General features: G+C 41.2%; 1 protein-coding gene across 3 annotated transcripts in view; it reads left to right on the top strand.

The window, feature by feature from the left end:
- gnao1a (guanine nucleotide binding protein (G protein), alpha activating activity polypeptide O, a) overlaps nt 1–13181 on the top strand; it is an 80293-nt gene that overhangs the window by 17360 nt on the left and 49752 nt on the right. For all 3 annotated transcript variants that reach the window (XM_053427661.1, XM_053427662.1, XM_053427660.1), the window contains exon 3: nt 8409–8550. In XM_053427661.1, the coding sequence (XP_053283636.1) occupies nt 8409–8550 (142 nt within the window). The remainder of the gene's footprint in view (nt 1–8408; nt 8551–13181) is intronic.

Genomic DNA, 13181 nt, shown 5'->3' with positions numbered 1-13181 from the left:
TAAAAAAATATGTGTACATATGTAGTGATGGAAACTGGAGTTGATTATTGTTACTTGAATATGTTTCACAACTCATTCGTCCAACACTTTGGTACAAATGAGTGACTGTTGGGCCTCGGTGGAGGGACGTGCTCTGCTGAGTGACAGTTTTTTTAATAGGTTCTCATTACACATGTTATACAAATAACGCAGTGTTAGAATTTGCCCGCCTGTAGAAACTGATTGCTTGCGTCTTTATTTTTAAAAAGTTCTACACTCAACACAGCGCCTCCACAGGCCCTGAGCCATGCACCAGCCTCGACATAGTTGTGTTCCCTTTTCTGCTCCTAAAGTGTGTCAGGGAAGTCATAGAAAATGTATTCCAACCTTCTTAAAACACTACATGTGCACAACGTAAAAATATCTGGGTGTTGATCCGCCCATTTCCCAGTGAAGTAACACAGAGGAAAGTGAAGCTGTCTTGAGAACCACTCTAAACCAATCGAAGCTATCTAAATACAGACGAACAGAGGTTCCTCCATTAGAAGCTGGTTTTCTGCATATGTTAGTTTCATGTATAAATAATGTCCTCAACACTCCTCACAGATGTGATGTTTTTAACTGCTGCAATATTTAGTCTCTTTAGTGGAGCAGAGGCCTCTTTGGATAGTGAAGTCATATTCCTATTTAACTTCCAAGTAGCAACTGTTTTACAGGTCTTCAGTTATTTACATTTTTTCAATTTTTTTGCATTTAAACTTTTAATGTACTAAATCGAATATTCTGATAAAAACATGTTTGGAAACACACTTGATGTTTTACTGAAAACCAGACAGGTTAACTTCTTGGTTGCAAAATAGAGAAATGGGAAGATTCATCCTCTGGACCCAAAAAATATCAATATTACATTTCATGGTAATAATAATTGGTAGACTGACCGAGCAACTGACCGAGCGACTGACAGAGCGACTGACCATCCCTAGAGCCATGCCACAGTCAGAATTACATAATTGATTGTTTCTAAAGAAAAGCAGATAGAGAGCTGATGGTGTGGGAGTGTGTGTGTGTGTGAGAGTATGTGCTCAGGATGCTGCTGCTTGACCTCAAGGTGTGATGGCAAGCGAGTGGAGCCAGATGACCGAGCAGCTGAGGCCTCCATCTCACTTATTGTGTGTGTCTGTCCGTCATTGTGGGTGCTGTGTTACCGACACCTCCAGTTATTTATAGCTTCTTTTTCCTGATTATCTCCCTCTTCTTTCATGCTCTCTTTCATACCCATTATCAGCCATCACATTGTTTTCCCCTCTCTCTCCTTCACCCGTTGCACTTGCTCCATCACTCACAAACACACACATATGCACACACACGCACACACACATACACACACACAGGTTGTGTTAGTAACTCTGTCCAGCAGTGCTGACAGGAGTAAGTCAGTTTACACTTTATCACAACTAAGAGCTCTGTCGACAAAGACCACAAAGTAAGTGTATGCACAGCATATCAATAAGAACTCATCCAAGGGACTTGTGTGTGTGTGTGTACGTGTTTGGTGTGTGTGTGTGTGTGTCAGTGTGTCAGGACAAACAGTGGTAGCTAGCAACAATGCAAAACAAAGATAAAGACCTAATTGCACAGCGCAGTGTGTAGGCTTTGTGTTCACATGAGTAGGTGTGAGGATAAAAATATGAGTGTGGGGGATAATGGGAGACAGAAAGAAGAAGAGGCTAACGTGTGTGTTAGTGTGTGTGTGTGTGTGTGTTCTGATTCTCTGAGAATGATTATTATTCACTTGATGAAATGTCATGTTGACAGGAGTAACCTTGACATTATAGTCACTTGATTTGAGTTGTTTTTTTTACCTCTGTCAAGGAGGTTATGTTTTCAGCAGCCTTTGTGTGTCTGTTTGTTTGTTAACAGGGTTACTTAAAAGCTACTGAATAAATTTCCATGAAATGTTGTTGAGGGGCAGATCCATGATTTTTACCACTTTGCTTAACGTGGCAAGATAGAGCCTTCGCCTTGGCAGAGGTGTGCCTGCTCTGAGGGCCTTTCAAGTTGTGGATACATCTTTATTATAAAACCCACAGACAATTTGTTTTGTGGCCTTTCTTTGTCCAGGAGTTTAAAAGAAGTGTCGACACCTGAGAGGAGGTGTTGAAGGTCGGTCTGATGCACTCCAGGTCCCGAAGGAACTGGTACCAAAGTGTAGTGGTCGTTACTTAATTGCCTATAAACTGTCCAACTGGTGTGGCTGGTTTAGTTCGCAGGCCGATGCTAATATCTGCTGATGTGGACATGGTTTTCTAACACAGTGCAGCCCTCAAAGGCGAATGCTGAACAAACATCTCTGCTGAAATAGCCCATTTCAAAGAGAAGAGGTTTTTCTTCCTTCATCTTAGAAAGAAAACAATGCCCTGGACCATTTAGGTTATTTACTCTGCTGTTCTTCTTCTCTTCTTCTTCTGGAATTTGTTTTACATACTTATCATCCGCAGGTTTCAACTCTCTATGTTCACACAGGTAAAATGCCAAAATAAACCAATCCTAGAGTAGTATGTGTACTCAATGTGGCCATTATTTTAATTTGAGTCCATTGATGGACTCAAATTTCCCACAATGCAATTCAGAACAGAACTAGAGAGCAGCTCACATTAGGGAACATTTTTATAAAGATTACATTTAATTGTGAGACACCTCGAGAAAGATCCTGGGAATATTCATGAAAGATGGCCCATAAATAAATTAGCAGATTAGTTTCACACAACCAAGAAATTGAATCTAGAATTGACAAATTATAATTTTCATGTCAAACCGCAAATATTGATTATGTTTGATTGCTTGCTGACATCGGTCATTACACTGAACATCTGCTATTTGGCCACCAAAATGGCAGCCGTACAACAATATCACGCAATAATATCATTGTTAAATTGCCCATATGTCCGTCTCTCTGTCCATCTGTCAGCCTCAGTGTGAAACTAAACTATGTTTCAGGTCACCGTACAGATTGTGCCAAAGCTACTGGAAATTACACACACACACACACACACACACACACACACACACACACACAGTGCTCTCTCTTTGCTGACAGAAGGGCTTGGAGAGTGGGTAATGAGAAAAGGTTCACTTGCATGGACGCTCACGTCAGCACTCCTGCCAGCTCCACACACACACACACACACACACACACACACACACACACACACACACACACACACACACACACACACACACACACACACACACACTCACAGGAAAAAGCTGCGACACTGCAATACACCTTTAACAAACACTTGCCAAAACACTCATCTTAAATTTCTCCTCCTTTTATAATGTAATCTTTATATTTTGTAACTGTTCTTGTTTTTCTTGCTTGATCCCTCTGCCGGTGAATAAATCTTCTCCCGAGACATAACATTTTGATTTCATAAACACCCCACACTGAGTTCTACTAAAACTTGTTATGGTTAATTTATCAGTTTGAGTTTTCAAAAATCGGTATTGTTTCTTTTATGTTTTTTTTAAATTGCACCCAAATGCTTTGGTCATTACTTTAGAGCAGGTGGATATTTCATGTTGCTTCATTTCCGAGCTCCCTGGTTCCACTTTAAAGGTTATTGTTTCAAAGCCTGAAGCAATGGAGACTGTCGACCCCGTAGGTCATGTGACCTTATTGTGACTTAATTATGTTTAATTATTCGAGAACCTCCAGCGGCTTTAGTAGTTCTGACAGAAACAAAATGAGGAAGTCAGGTGACGTAGTCTGAAGGGCAGTAAAGACGGGAGGAGGTGGGTGTGGACGGATCAATAAAACATAGAACTTTCACTCGGGAGATCCACTTCTCTTAATTGGATGCTTGTCCTTTTTTCACCTTTGTGTTGCCGAGAAAGATGGAAGAGAAAGTGTCGGGTTGGCAGGTCATTAAAACTGAGTGAGACAAGAGAGAGAAGACTAAAAGTCATGGCGGCGTATTTAGAGCTGCAGAAAAGATGTGGGATCGTTTTTTTATGTTGTGATGCAGGTTACGTCCATGCAGGGTCATACTTGAGCCCTGCATGGAAACCCTCCCACCTGTTTGCACATCATACAGATACAGTAGGGATATACTTATATATATATATATATATATTTATCCTAGTTCCAGTGTGTAGATCTGTCCTTTGGCCCCATGTGTGAAAGTCACCGATGTAAATAGAAGCCTGGTGTATTTATATAGAACTGGCAGGCTGCCTGATTGATCTGAAACGTTACCCTGCCCAACAATCTGTCCATGAGACCGCAAATACACACACGCACACACACACACTTGCATACAGGTGTATAGTGGCACGTGTTTTCCAGTTGACAAGACACGCACTCAGAAAGTGTGTGTGTGTGTGTGTGTGTGTGTGTGTGTGTGTGTGTGTGTGTGTGTGTGTGTGTGTGTGTGTGTGTGTGTGTGTGTGTGTGTGTGTGTGTGTGTGTGTGTGTGTGTGTGTGTGTGTGTGTGTGTGTGTGTGTGTGTGTGTGTGACACAAATGAAATCCTTCCTTTCCCACTATTTAAAAAATGCCATCTTTTTCCATGTTAGATATTATAGTTACAGATATTTATATCAGTTTTTCAATGTATTTTGATAATTATGACCGTGAAGCACAACTTTGTTTTTTGTACGTGTAGATTTAAGAAATCCGAGTCAGTTATGTGTTGTGTTAACTAGAGACCAACCCAGATGGAGTTTTAGGAGCCAATGCAATAACAAGGATTAGGATGTAAAAAATACCCTCTGCTGATCCATATATAAAATAAAAGTTGGTACTGTTTTCAATCCTTTATCCTCCATCCTCACAAAGAAATGTAAGGTTTCACAGTTTAAGCATAAACCTAAATAATAATAATGGTAAAATTACTGTGGATTAAAAGAAAGCAAAAATACAACCAAATATATACAGTGGAGGAAATAATTATTTGATCCCTCGCTGATTTTGTAAGTTTGCCCATTCACAAAGACACAAACAGTCTATAATTTTAATGGAAGGTTTATTACAATAGTGAGAGATGGAATATCAAAAGGAAAATCCAGGAAATCACTTTAAATAAAATATATAAACAGACTTGCATTTTATCGAGTGAAATAAGTATTTGATCCCCTGCCAATAAATGGCTTAGTACTTGGTGGCAAAACCCTTGTTGGCAAGCACAGAGGTCAGACGTTTCTTGTAGTTAATTACCAGGTTTGTGCACGTATCAAGAGGAATCTTGGTCCACTCCTCTTTGCAAATCATCTCCAAATCCTTAAGGTTTCGAGGCTGTCGCTTCGCAACTCGAAGCTTCAGCTCCCTCCACAGATTTTCGATGGGATTAAGGTCCGGAGACTGACTTGGCCACTCCATGACCTTAATGTGTTTCCTTTTGAGCCACTCCTTTGTTGCCTTGGCCGTATGTTTTGGGTCATTGTCCTGCTGGAAGACCCATCCACGACCCATTTTCAGTGCTCTGGCGGAGGGAAGAAGGTTGTCACTCAGGATTTTACGGTACATGGTCCCGTCCATCTTTCAATCAATGCGGTGAAGTCGTCCTGTCCCCTTAGCAGAGAAACACCCCCAAAGCATAATGCTTCCACCTCCATACTTGACGGTGGGGATGGTGTTCTTGGGGTCATAGTCAGTATTTTTCCTCCTCCAAACACGGCGAGTCGAGTTGATGCCAAAGAGCTCAATTTTGGTTTCATCTGACCACAGCACTTGCTCCCAAGACTTCTCTGAATCATTCAGGTGATCATTGACGAACTTCAGACGGGCCTGTACATGTGCATTCTTGAGCAGGGGGACCTTGCGGGCACTGCAGGATCTTAATCCATTGCGGCGTAGTGTGTTCCCAATGGTTTTCTTGGTGACTGTGGTCCCAGCTGCCTTGAGATCATTAGCAAGCTCCTCGCGTGTAGTTCTTGGATCATTTCTCACCTTCCTCATCATCAGTGATACCGCACGAGGTGAGATTTTGCAAGGAGCCCCAGAACGAGGACGATTGATGGTTGTTTTGTGCGTCTTCCATTTTCGAACGATCGCACCAACAGTTGTCTCCTTCTCACCCAGCTTCTTGCCTATGGTCTTGTAGCCCAATCCAGCCTTGTGCAGGTCTACAATCTTGTCCCTGATGTCCTTAGACAATTCTTTGGTCTTGCCCATGGTGGAGAGTTTGGAGTCTGACTGATGAATGCATGTACAGGTGTCTTTTATACAGGTGATTGGTGACTGATTGACACACAGGTGTCTTTGCTGCAGGTAACATGTTTTTTTCAGTGTATCTAAGGAGTAGGAGTATTTAACCAGTCTGTGGGAGCCAGAATTGTTGATGGTTGGCAGGGGATCAAATACTTATTTCACTCGATAAAATGCAAGTCTGTTTATATATTTTATTTAAAGTGATTTCCTGGATTTTCCTTTTGATATTCCATCTCTCACTATTGTAATAAACCTTCCATTAAAATTATAGACTGTTTGTGTCTTTGTGAATGGGCAAACTTACAAAATCAGCGAGGGATCAAATAATTATTTCCTCCACTGTATATATATATAAATATATTTCTTTTTTTTTTGTTTACTACAAAAAATGGGAACCACATGTTCTGCCTTGTTGTTTGTGTGGAATAAATGTTTTCTTTCTTAAACATAATCGTTGTTGCCAGTATGTCTGTGAAGTCTGATATCAGACCATATTCAATAAATCGATCCGTCACACTTCACCCCCCCCCAACCCCCCCCAACCCCCACCATCATTACAGCTGCATTTCTCAAGTGTGTCATAAATTAATTGGTTAAATCTCCACGCTTCTGATTTGTGTTGGTTAAAAAATGTCCTTTGTAATTTCTCAAAGGACAGAAAATGATGATTATTTTTAAACAGTTGCTCCGGGGCTCAGCTGCACATGTGGGCCGGCTACAATGGCTGCATTTGTTCCTTTCAGTTGTATTAGTTTAATTTTAGTTTCTTTTGGTTTCCTCGGTTTTGTGTTTGGCCTTTTGCTTCTTCCTGAGCAACAATTTGTCCTAAAACTCTATGTGAATTATTTTATTTATTTATTTATTATTATTTTAATTCTTTTTCCAAAGACTTTGCATTTGTGACACTCGAGCTTTGTTCGAAATCACGGCTGGGTGTCCTGGTACTTGTATTCGTCCTGACAGGAGCTCATTAGCATCCCGTCAGTCGGCTCGCTTGTTCTGAGATGTGGACGGGTTATCGGCTGCCTGGCTGACATCTAATAGGCAGGTGACCAAAACAGTATTTCTTTCACCATAGAGATTAGTGGGTGGTGCGCCCATCGGCTAATCTATGTGCTGTGTCAGGCGTTTTCAGGAGGACAGAGCCACAATAATAGTCATTTATTCCAGAGGATAGTGAGTGAGCCAGCACTGCAGCTGTGATGGAGCTATTTGAAGTTTCAGGAAGGAGCTCGGTTTGATCGTCACTCCAGGACTAGTTCAACCTGATTAATGTGCCAGGGGTTTTTATTGCATCATCATGGTCCCCAACCCATATCTGTCTGTCTGTATCAGAGGACTGTTTTCTGGTGTCCTGTATATTGTCCTCTCTCGTTTCTCTCACACTTTGTCCATCTGTCCTTCTGACTCTGTTTCTTTGGGTCGGCCTCTCGGTGTGTCCTTAGCTGCAGTAAAAGATAGCATGACATTTAAATCAGCAGGATACACTGCTGCTGGGCACTGTGTGCCTAAATGTCAGCTTAGCCGACTGTTTATGGACCCTCCCCGGCCTCCCTCCAACCCCCCCCTGTCCTGCTCTCTTGCCTTTGTGTTTTTGTTGTAACCCTCCTCCTTCAATCACCTGTGCTTCTGTGCAACCTCCCACCTCCATTCTCCCAAAACCTTTATTCATCTAACCTTTCTAATATACCTCCACCTACCTTATTGTCAGGCCAGCACACTACTGATAATTGAGAGTCTGGTTTAGTAATATTACTGGATTTATTGGTTATTATTGGCTGATATGAGACCAATATACAGACGTATCAGGGTTTCTACTTGCATCTCAAACGTATGTAACAGAATATATAACTAGGAAAAGATTCGCATTTATGTTTATATTTGGCTGAAATTTTTTAATTTTCTTAATTCAAGGTTTATATTTGGTTGTAAATGTGTATTTGTGTTTTCTATTTATTTATTATGAAGTTTAAACTGTAAAATTACAAGTCACAATTACATTTCTTTGTCATTAGGGTTTGATGATGACGTCTTTTTAATATATTCGTTGGTAAATATATTAATATTGGAACTGTTTTACTCCCTAATATCAGCTGAGCTCCTCAGAAATCCACATCAGTCAGAATCTGTTGGTAACAGTATCACTGTTAATGTTTACAGCAGCACAGCTCAAAGTCTGTGACCCACTGACTCATGTGTGTGTGTTTCTGTGCGTTCAGGATCATCCACGAGGACGGCTTCTCTGGTGATGACGTTAAGCAGTACAAGCCTGTCGTGTTCAGCAACACCATCCAATCCCTGGCTGCCATCGTCCGTGCCATGGACACACTGGGGCTGGAGTACGGAGACAAAGAACGCAAGGTCAGCACTCGTTGAGTCCTCTCTCCAGTCACGTCTACCATGCACACACACAATGGAATCACACGCACGCACAATGATGACTACAGCAAACTTAAGTTTCCACATTTATGGTGTTTAATGAAGTGCAGCCATATATGGCAGAGAAACAAGGAAATCATAGATAGTTGCTAATCTCCGAATGTCCTGAGCTGTGAACTGAATAAAGCTGATTGAAGAAGTCAACATGGACGACTGAGCCGAGGCTCCAAGCGCTCAGCGTCCCGTCCCGAATGCAGCAAGTAGCCACTGGATGGATGCCATAAGAACTGATGGATTTCAGGGAGAGGGCACTGTGTGCTTTATACAGAGTTACTGTCTTTCATACAAAGTACCCGGAGTCCAGCTCTCGTATTTGCCCTGGTAACATATCTCTGAGCCAGACACCAATCTCCTCCGACACCGGGTCCTTGCTACGACCTCTTGGAAAGTGATATGTCACATAATGTTGATGGGATCAGTTTAATAGTGATTCTGACCCTGCCAGTGCAGCAAGAGGCTGGAGTTAAAAACACAAATTAGCTTGTCCCTATGTGCAGTGGCAATGGGTATGGTACATGTATACAGTACGCATGCAGTGACCTGTAGGTGGAAGGTGTTGTTAATGTACGTGTTACAGTACTTTGTTATGGAGGGATGAAGTCTGGTGTTATATCCTCACACCATTACTGTTTCTTCATCACCCAGATCGATAAAGAAATGTTTTTATGCGACAGAAGTTACTCTGTAGTTCTCAATTTTCTATTAGTTTTCGGTGATAGTAATAGAAACAGTAATAAGAAAACAGCATAATGTCAATTTATACTTTTCACTATTGATTAGAGACCGACCAATTTTATAAGAAGATATTCTCTTTACAGATACATCGGTACTGGTCTTTATGTTTGATTTACACGCACACTAACAGAAATGAGATGTTTCACACCATATTTAGCTAGTTTTTGTCCCTTGGCAGGAAAACAGAAACAAAAAAAAACTAATTAACAACTTCTCTCTTAAATCAGTATCGGCATCTTCTCCAGAAATCTTTAATCTGATGATGGTGGTTGCACAGAAGTAAAGGCATTTTGAAATCATTACCTAATCCTATGCTTGACCTCACATTTTTAAGGTCAATACAGTCTTTCCTGGCTGGACTGGAGCCTGAGCAGCTAACTGGGGCTTTGACTTCGTTATTGAGTGTCAGCTCTTCATCATCAGCCAGTCTTTCATTTTTGAATCTGTCTACATCAGCACTGATACAGAAGTTAATGGTACCGGCTGCCAACCAACTCTGTCCTCCTTGTGCCAAAATTCCTTCATTCTAAGTTAGCTGTGCCTCTAAATCCTCTAAGTCCCAAAGCACACAAGTTCAGTGTACGTATGATACGCTAATTGAGGATTATGAGTCTAATCCGGCGAAGAGCATCAGTTGTATCTCAACACAGAGCAGTAGAAAGAGGTTAATTAGGTGTGTAAGGGTCATGGAGACGCAGCGTTGCATTACATTACGCTGTCCCTCGCTGTCCCTCGGTCCTCCTACCAAACGCCACTAGAGTCTTCAAGACATTAATTTAGTGTACGAGTGAGAAGGGACGTTGAAAATGGATTATTGTTTTTTATTCACTATATTTTTGCAGCTCACATTTGTGTAGTAAGCGACTTCTTTAGTCATGCTCATATAATAGTATGTTAATGAAGTGTTGGATGATTGATAGCTTACTACTCCAACATGAAAACCTCCTTCCTATGGGAAATACTCAATTATATCAACAAACAATGTGCTGTATATAACACACTTATTGTATTTATAGCAACACAGTATATGTATATTCTGTGGGTCCCTCTGTGCCTGACAAACATCGATGGATAGATAGACCGATGTTTCACCCACTCACGCCCTGCCTTCCCCGGCCTTCACCTTATCCAAAGGCACAGTGTATTTTTAAGTAGTAGAGGGCTGAAATAACAGTACACCTATTGATTAGGAAATGATGTGTGTGCGTTTGTGTGTGTGTGTGTATTTAATATCTCTGTATTGTGTTTCTACACTGAGATGCAGCAGTGGATCTAAGGCTGATGAATCCATCCATACTAATGCCTTTTGTCTTTAAAGCATTTATAAGTTCAACGGCCCTCAACCGCTGCTGAGGCAGCAGAATAGATTGTGGCGAACGCGGTGGTTGTGTCATTAAAGTCTCATTCAGATACAATACAACGGTGCATTAAGGAGCTGTGTGATATTGTATATTCTATACAAGGGAGTTCTGCTCTATTATTGCTACTTTCACTGAGTTTCATCACTCTTGCTTAAAGATTTTGTAAGAACCTTGAAATCTTGGACAAAAACCTAATAAGGTGTTTAGCTGCTAATATGATGGAGATTATGGTCCAAGGAGAAGTATATTGATTTCATTCATCATATTTCCCTGTTCTGATATGTATTACTGTTTATTTATGTTAGTGATTACAGGTAATAGTATTCTGTAGAGTCACACAACAAATTAAACATACAACTAGTGTTCTAACTAGCTACCGCACTAAGCATAAAGATGAAGAATGGCAGAAAGGTGTCGGACCAAAAAAAAACAAGTGCTAAAGGAGAGAGACGTATTGTGCTGGATATGAAAGCCGGGAGGAATCGCAGGGAACGAGGAAAGAAAGCTGATTATTTACGAGAGAATGGAGAGAATGTGACAGCGGACGAGAAGCAGACAGAGACCAGCCTGAGCCGTGTTTAAACTTCGCTCTACGTTTGACTTCCCCTTAAAGTAACCAGGAGACGTCGAGACATCCTCCTCACACCAAGAAGAGACGGAAAGTATAGATAGGCACCCACTGAATTAATAAAATCCAGATCTTTTAAAATCTTTACAAATATTCCTCAATTTCTTCTTGCGACTCCATTCCTCCCACCTCAGTTTCCAGTCTCTCTCTCTAACTATCTTCCTCACCCTTTCTTTTCGCTCTTCCAATATATTCAACTCCATCTGTCCCACCTTTTTGTTTTTTTCTCTTGCTTGCTTTCACCTCGTCTCATGATAGCACCCACCACCACCATCACCACCACCACCACCACCACCACCACCCCACCCCCATCTGTTTCCCCTGGTCTTGGCTAGTTGCTGTGGTAACCCAGTATTTTGCCTTCCTTTCAACACATTCCGCCAGCCCATGTCCAAGGGCGGCGTGACACACACTGTAGAGACACACACTGTAGAGACACACACTGTAGAGACACACACACGCAGTGATGTCGGGCTCGGAGCACGATGCTTGTTGTCGCCGATGTTTGAATCTTTTCAGCAATTTTTACTCGGTTGTCATAGAAGAAGTTCCTCCAGCAATTTTGACTAATTGTTAAAGTCTCGTCATGTATCGTGCACTGGGATGATAGACTCACTGAGGAATTGAGTGCTACTATATGCTGGAGAAATCATTCTTCATTTTTATTAGTGGTCGCACTGTGGGACCTGCAAGATAACACATGTAGGACAAGAGTTATTGGGAACGACTTTGAACTTTATCATCCTCTCACAGTGGTCTGACAACATAACAGCGCTCGGCTGCTTTATGTGAACATTTGTACCGATGGACGTCTGTAGGCAGCTCACAAGTCACAAGTGCCTTTCTAACCCTCACTCCTCCGACAGAGTTATGCACTTCACATTTTGTCTTTCTAACTTAGTTGAGTCTCAGTATCCTCACATTCAATTTAAAACCTGGAGTCAATCAAAAAACACAAAAATAAGGGACACATACACATTGAAATAAATCAACCTATTGCACATTTTATCCATTAATTATTACATTTAATGTTGAATTTTTTTTTCTTAATTCAAATTCTATATATTTGTTTGTATTTGTGTTTTGGTTTAACTGTAAAAAATCAAGTATTGATTAAGTCTTTGCCATACAGGATGATGTATCAGTGTCACACTTGTATTTATATTGGTCCCCAGCTCTCCCCCATGTCTCTCTGCAGTGGGGCCTAATTAATTTGAGATTGTTAGGAACTGGCGATCTCTCTTTCACCTCGACTGTACTGGTTGTACAGGACTGCAGTTTAATCTTCAGTACCACGAATCCTCTGAATAGCATCAGTGGACTGTAGGAATGAGCCCAGGGCAAAATCTAGCTTTTGTTTATTTATTTTCCTGTTTGTGTGCCAGCTTGTGCATCACTGCCGCGTTGGCCTGAGGCTTCATTTTCTGTGTTAATGCTTCAATGCTCCCTCACAATTCACCAGCCTTACATTATGTGTTCACATATACACTCAGCCTTATTTGTTCAAGGTCGGTACACCTACTTGTAGAAATACATGAAGTCAGCGGTAGACACACACACAAACTGCACAAACTGCACAAACTTGAGTTTAGGATCAACTACATATTTTTAATGTGTCAAGAAAACACATTCTTTCATTAAAATCTGCATCATTTTGTCACGTCAGCTTTTTCGGGGCTGTCTGGCAACACAAACTGCCACGACAGAGATAATGGGGGACACATTGTTTGCAGTATAATTTGCCCCTACCTCTCGTTCCTGTCCTCCTCATTACAAGGGCCATTGTGGCATTTAGTACACAATTGTAAGATTGGAGGACTGATGAAGAG

The sequence above is a fragment of the Pleuronectes platessa genome, chromosome 7, assembly GCF_947347685.1.
Source record: "Pleuronectes platessa chromosome 7, fPlePla1.1, whole genome shotgun sequence".
NCBI lineage: Eukaryota > Metazoa > Chordata > Actinopteri > Pleuronectiformes > Pleuronectidae > Pleuronectes > Pleuronectes platessa.
This window is presented reverse-complemented; position numbering and strand designations above follow the sequence as displayed.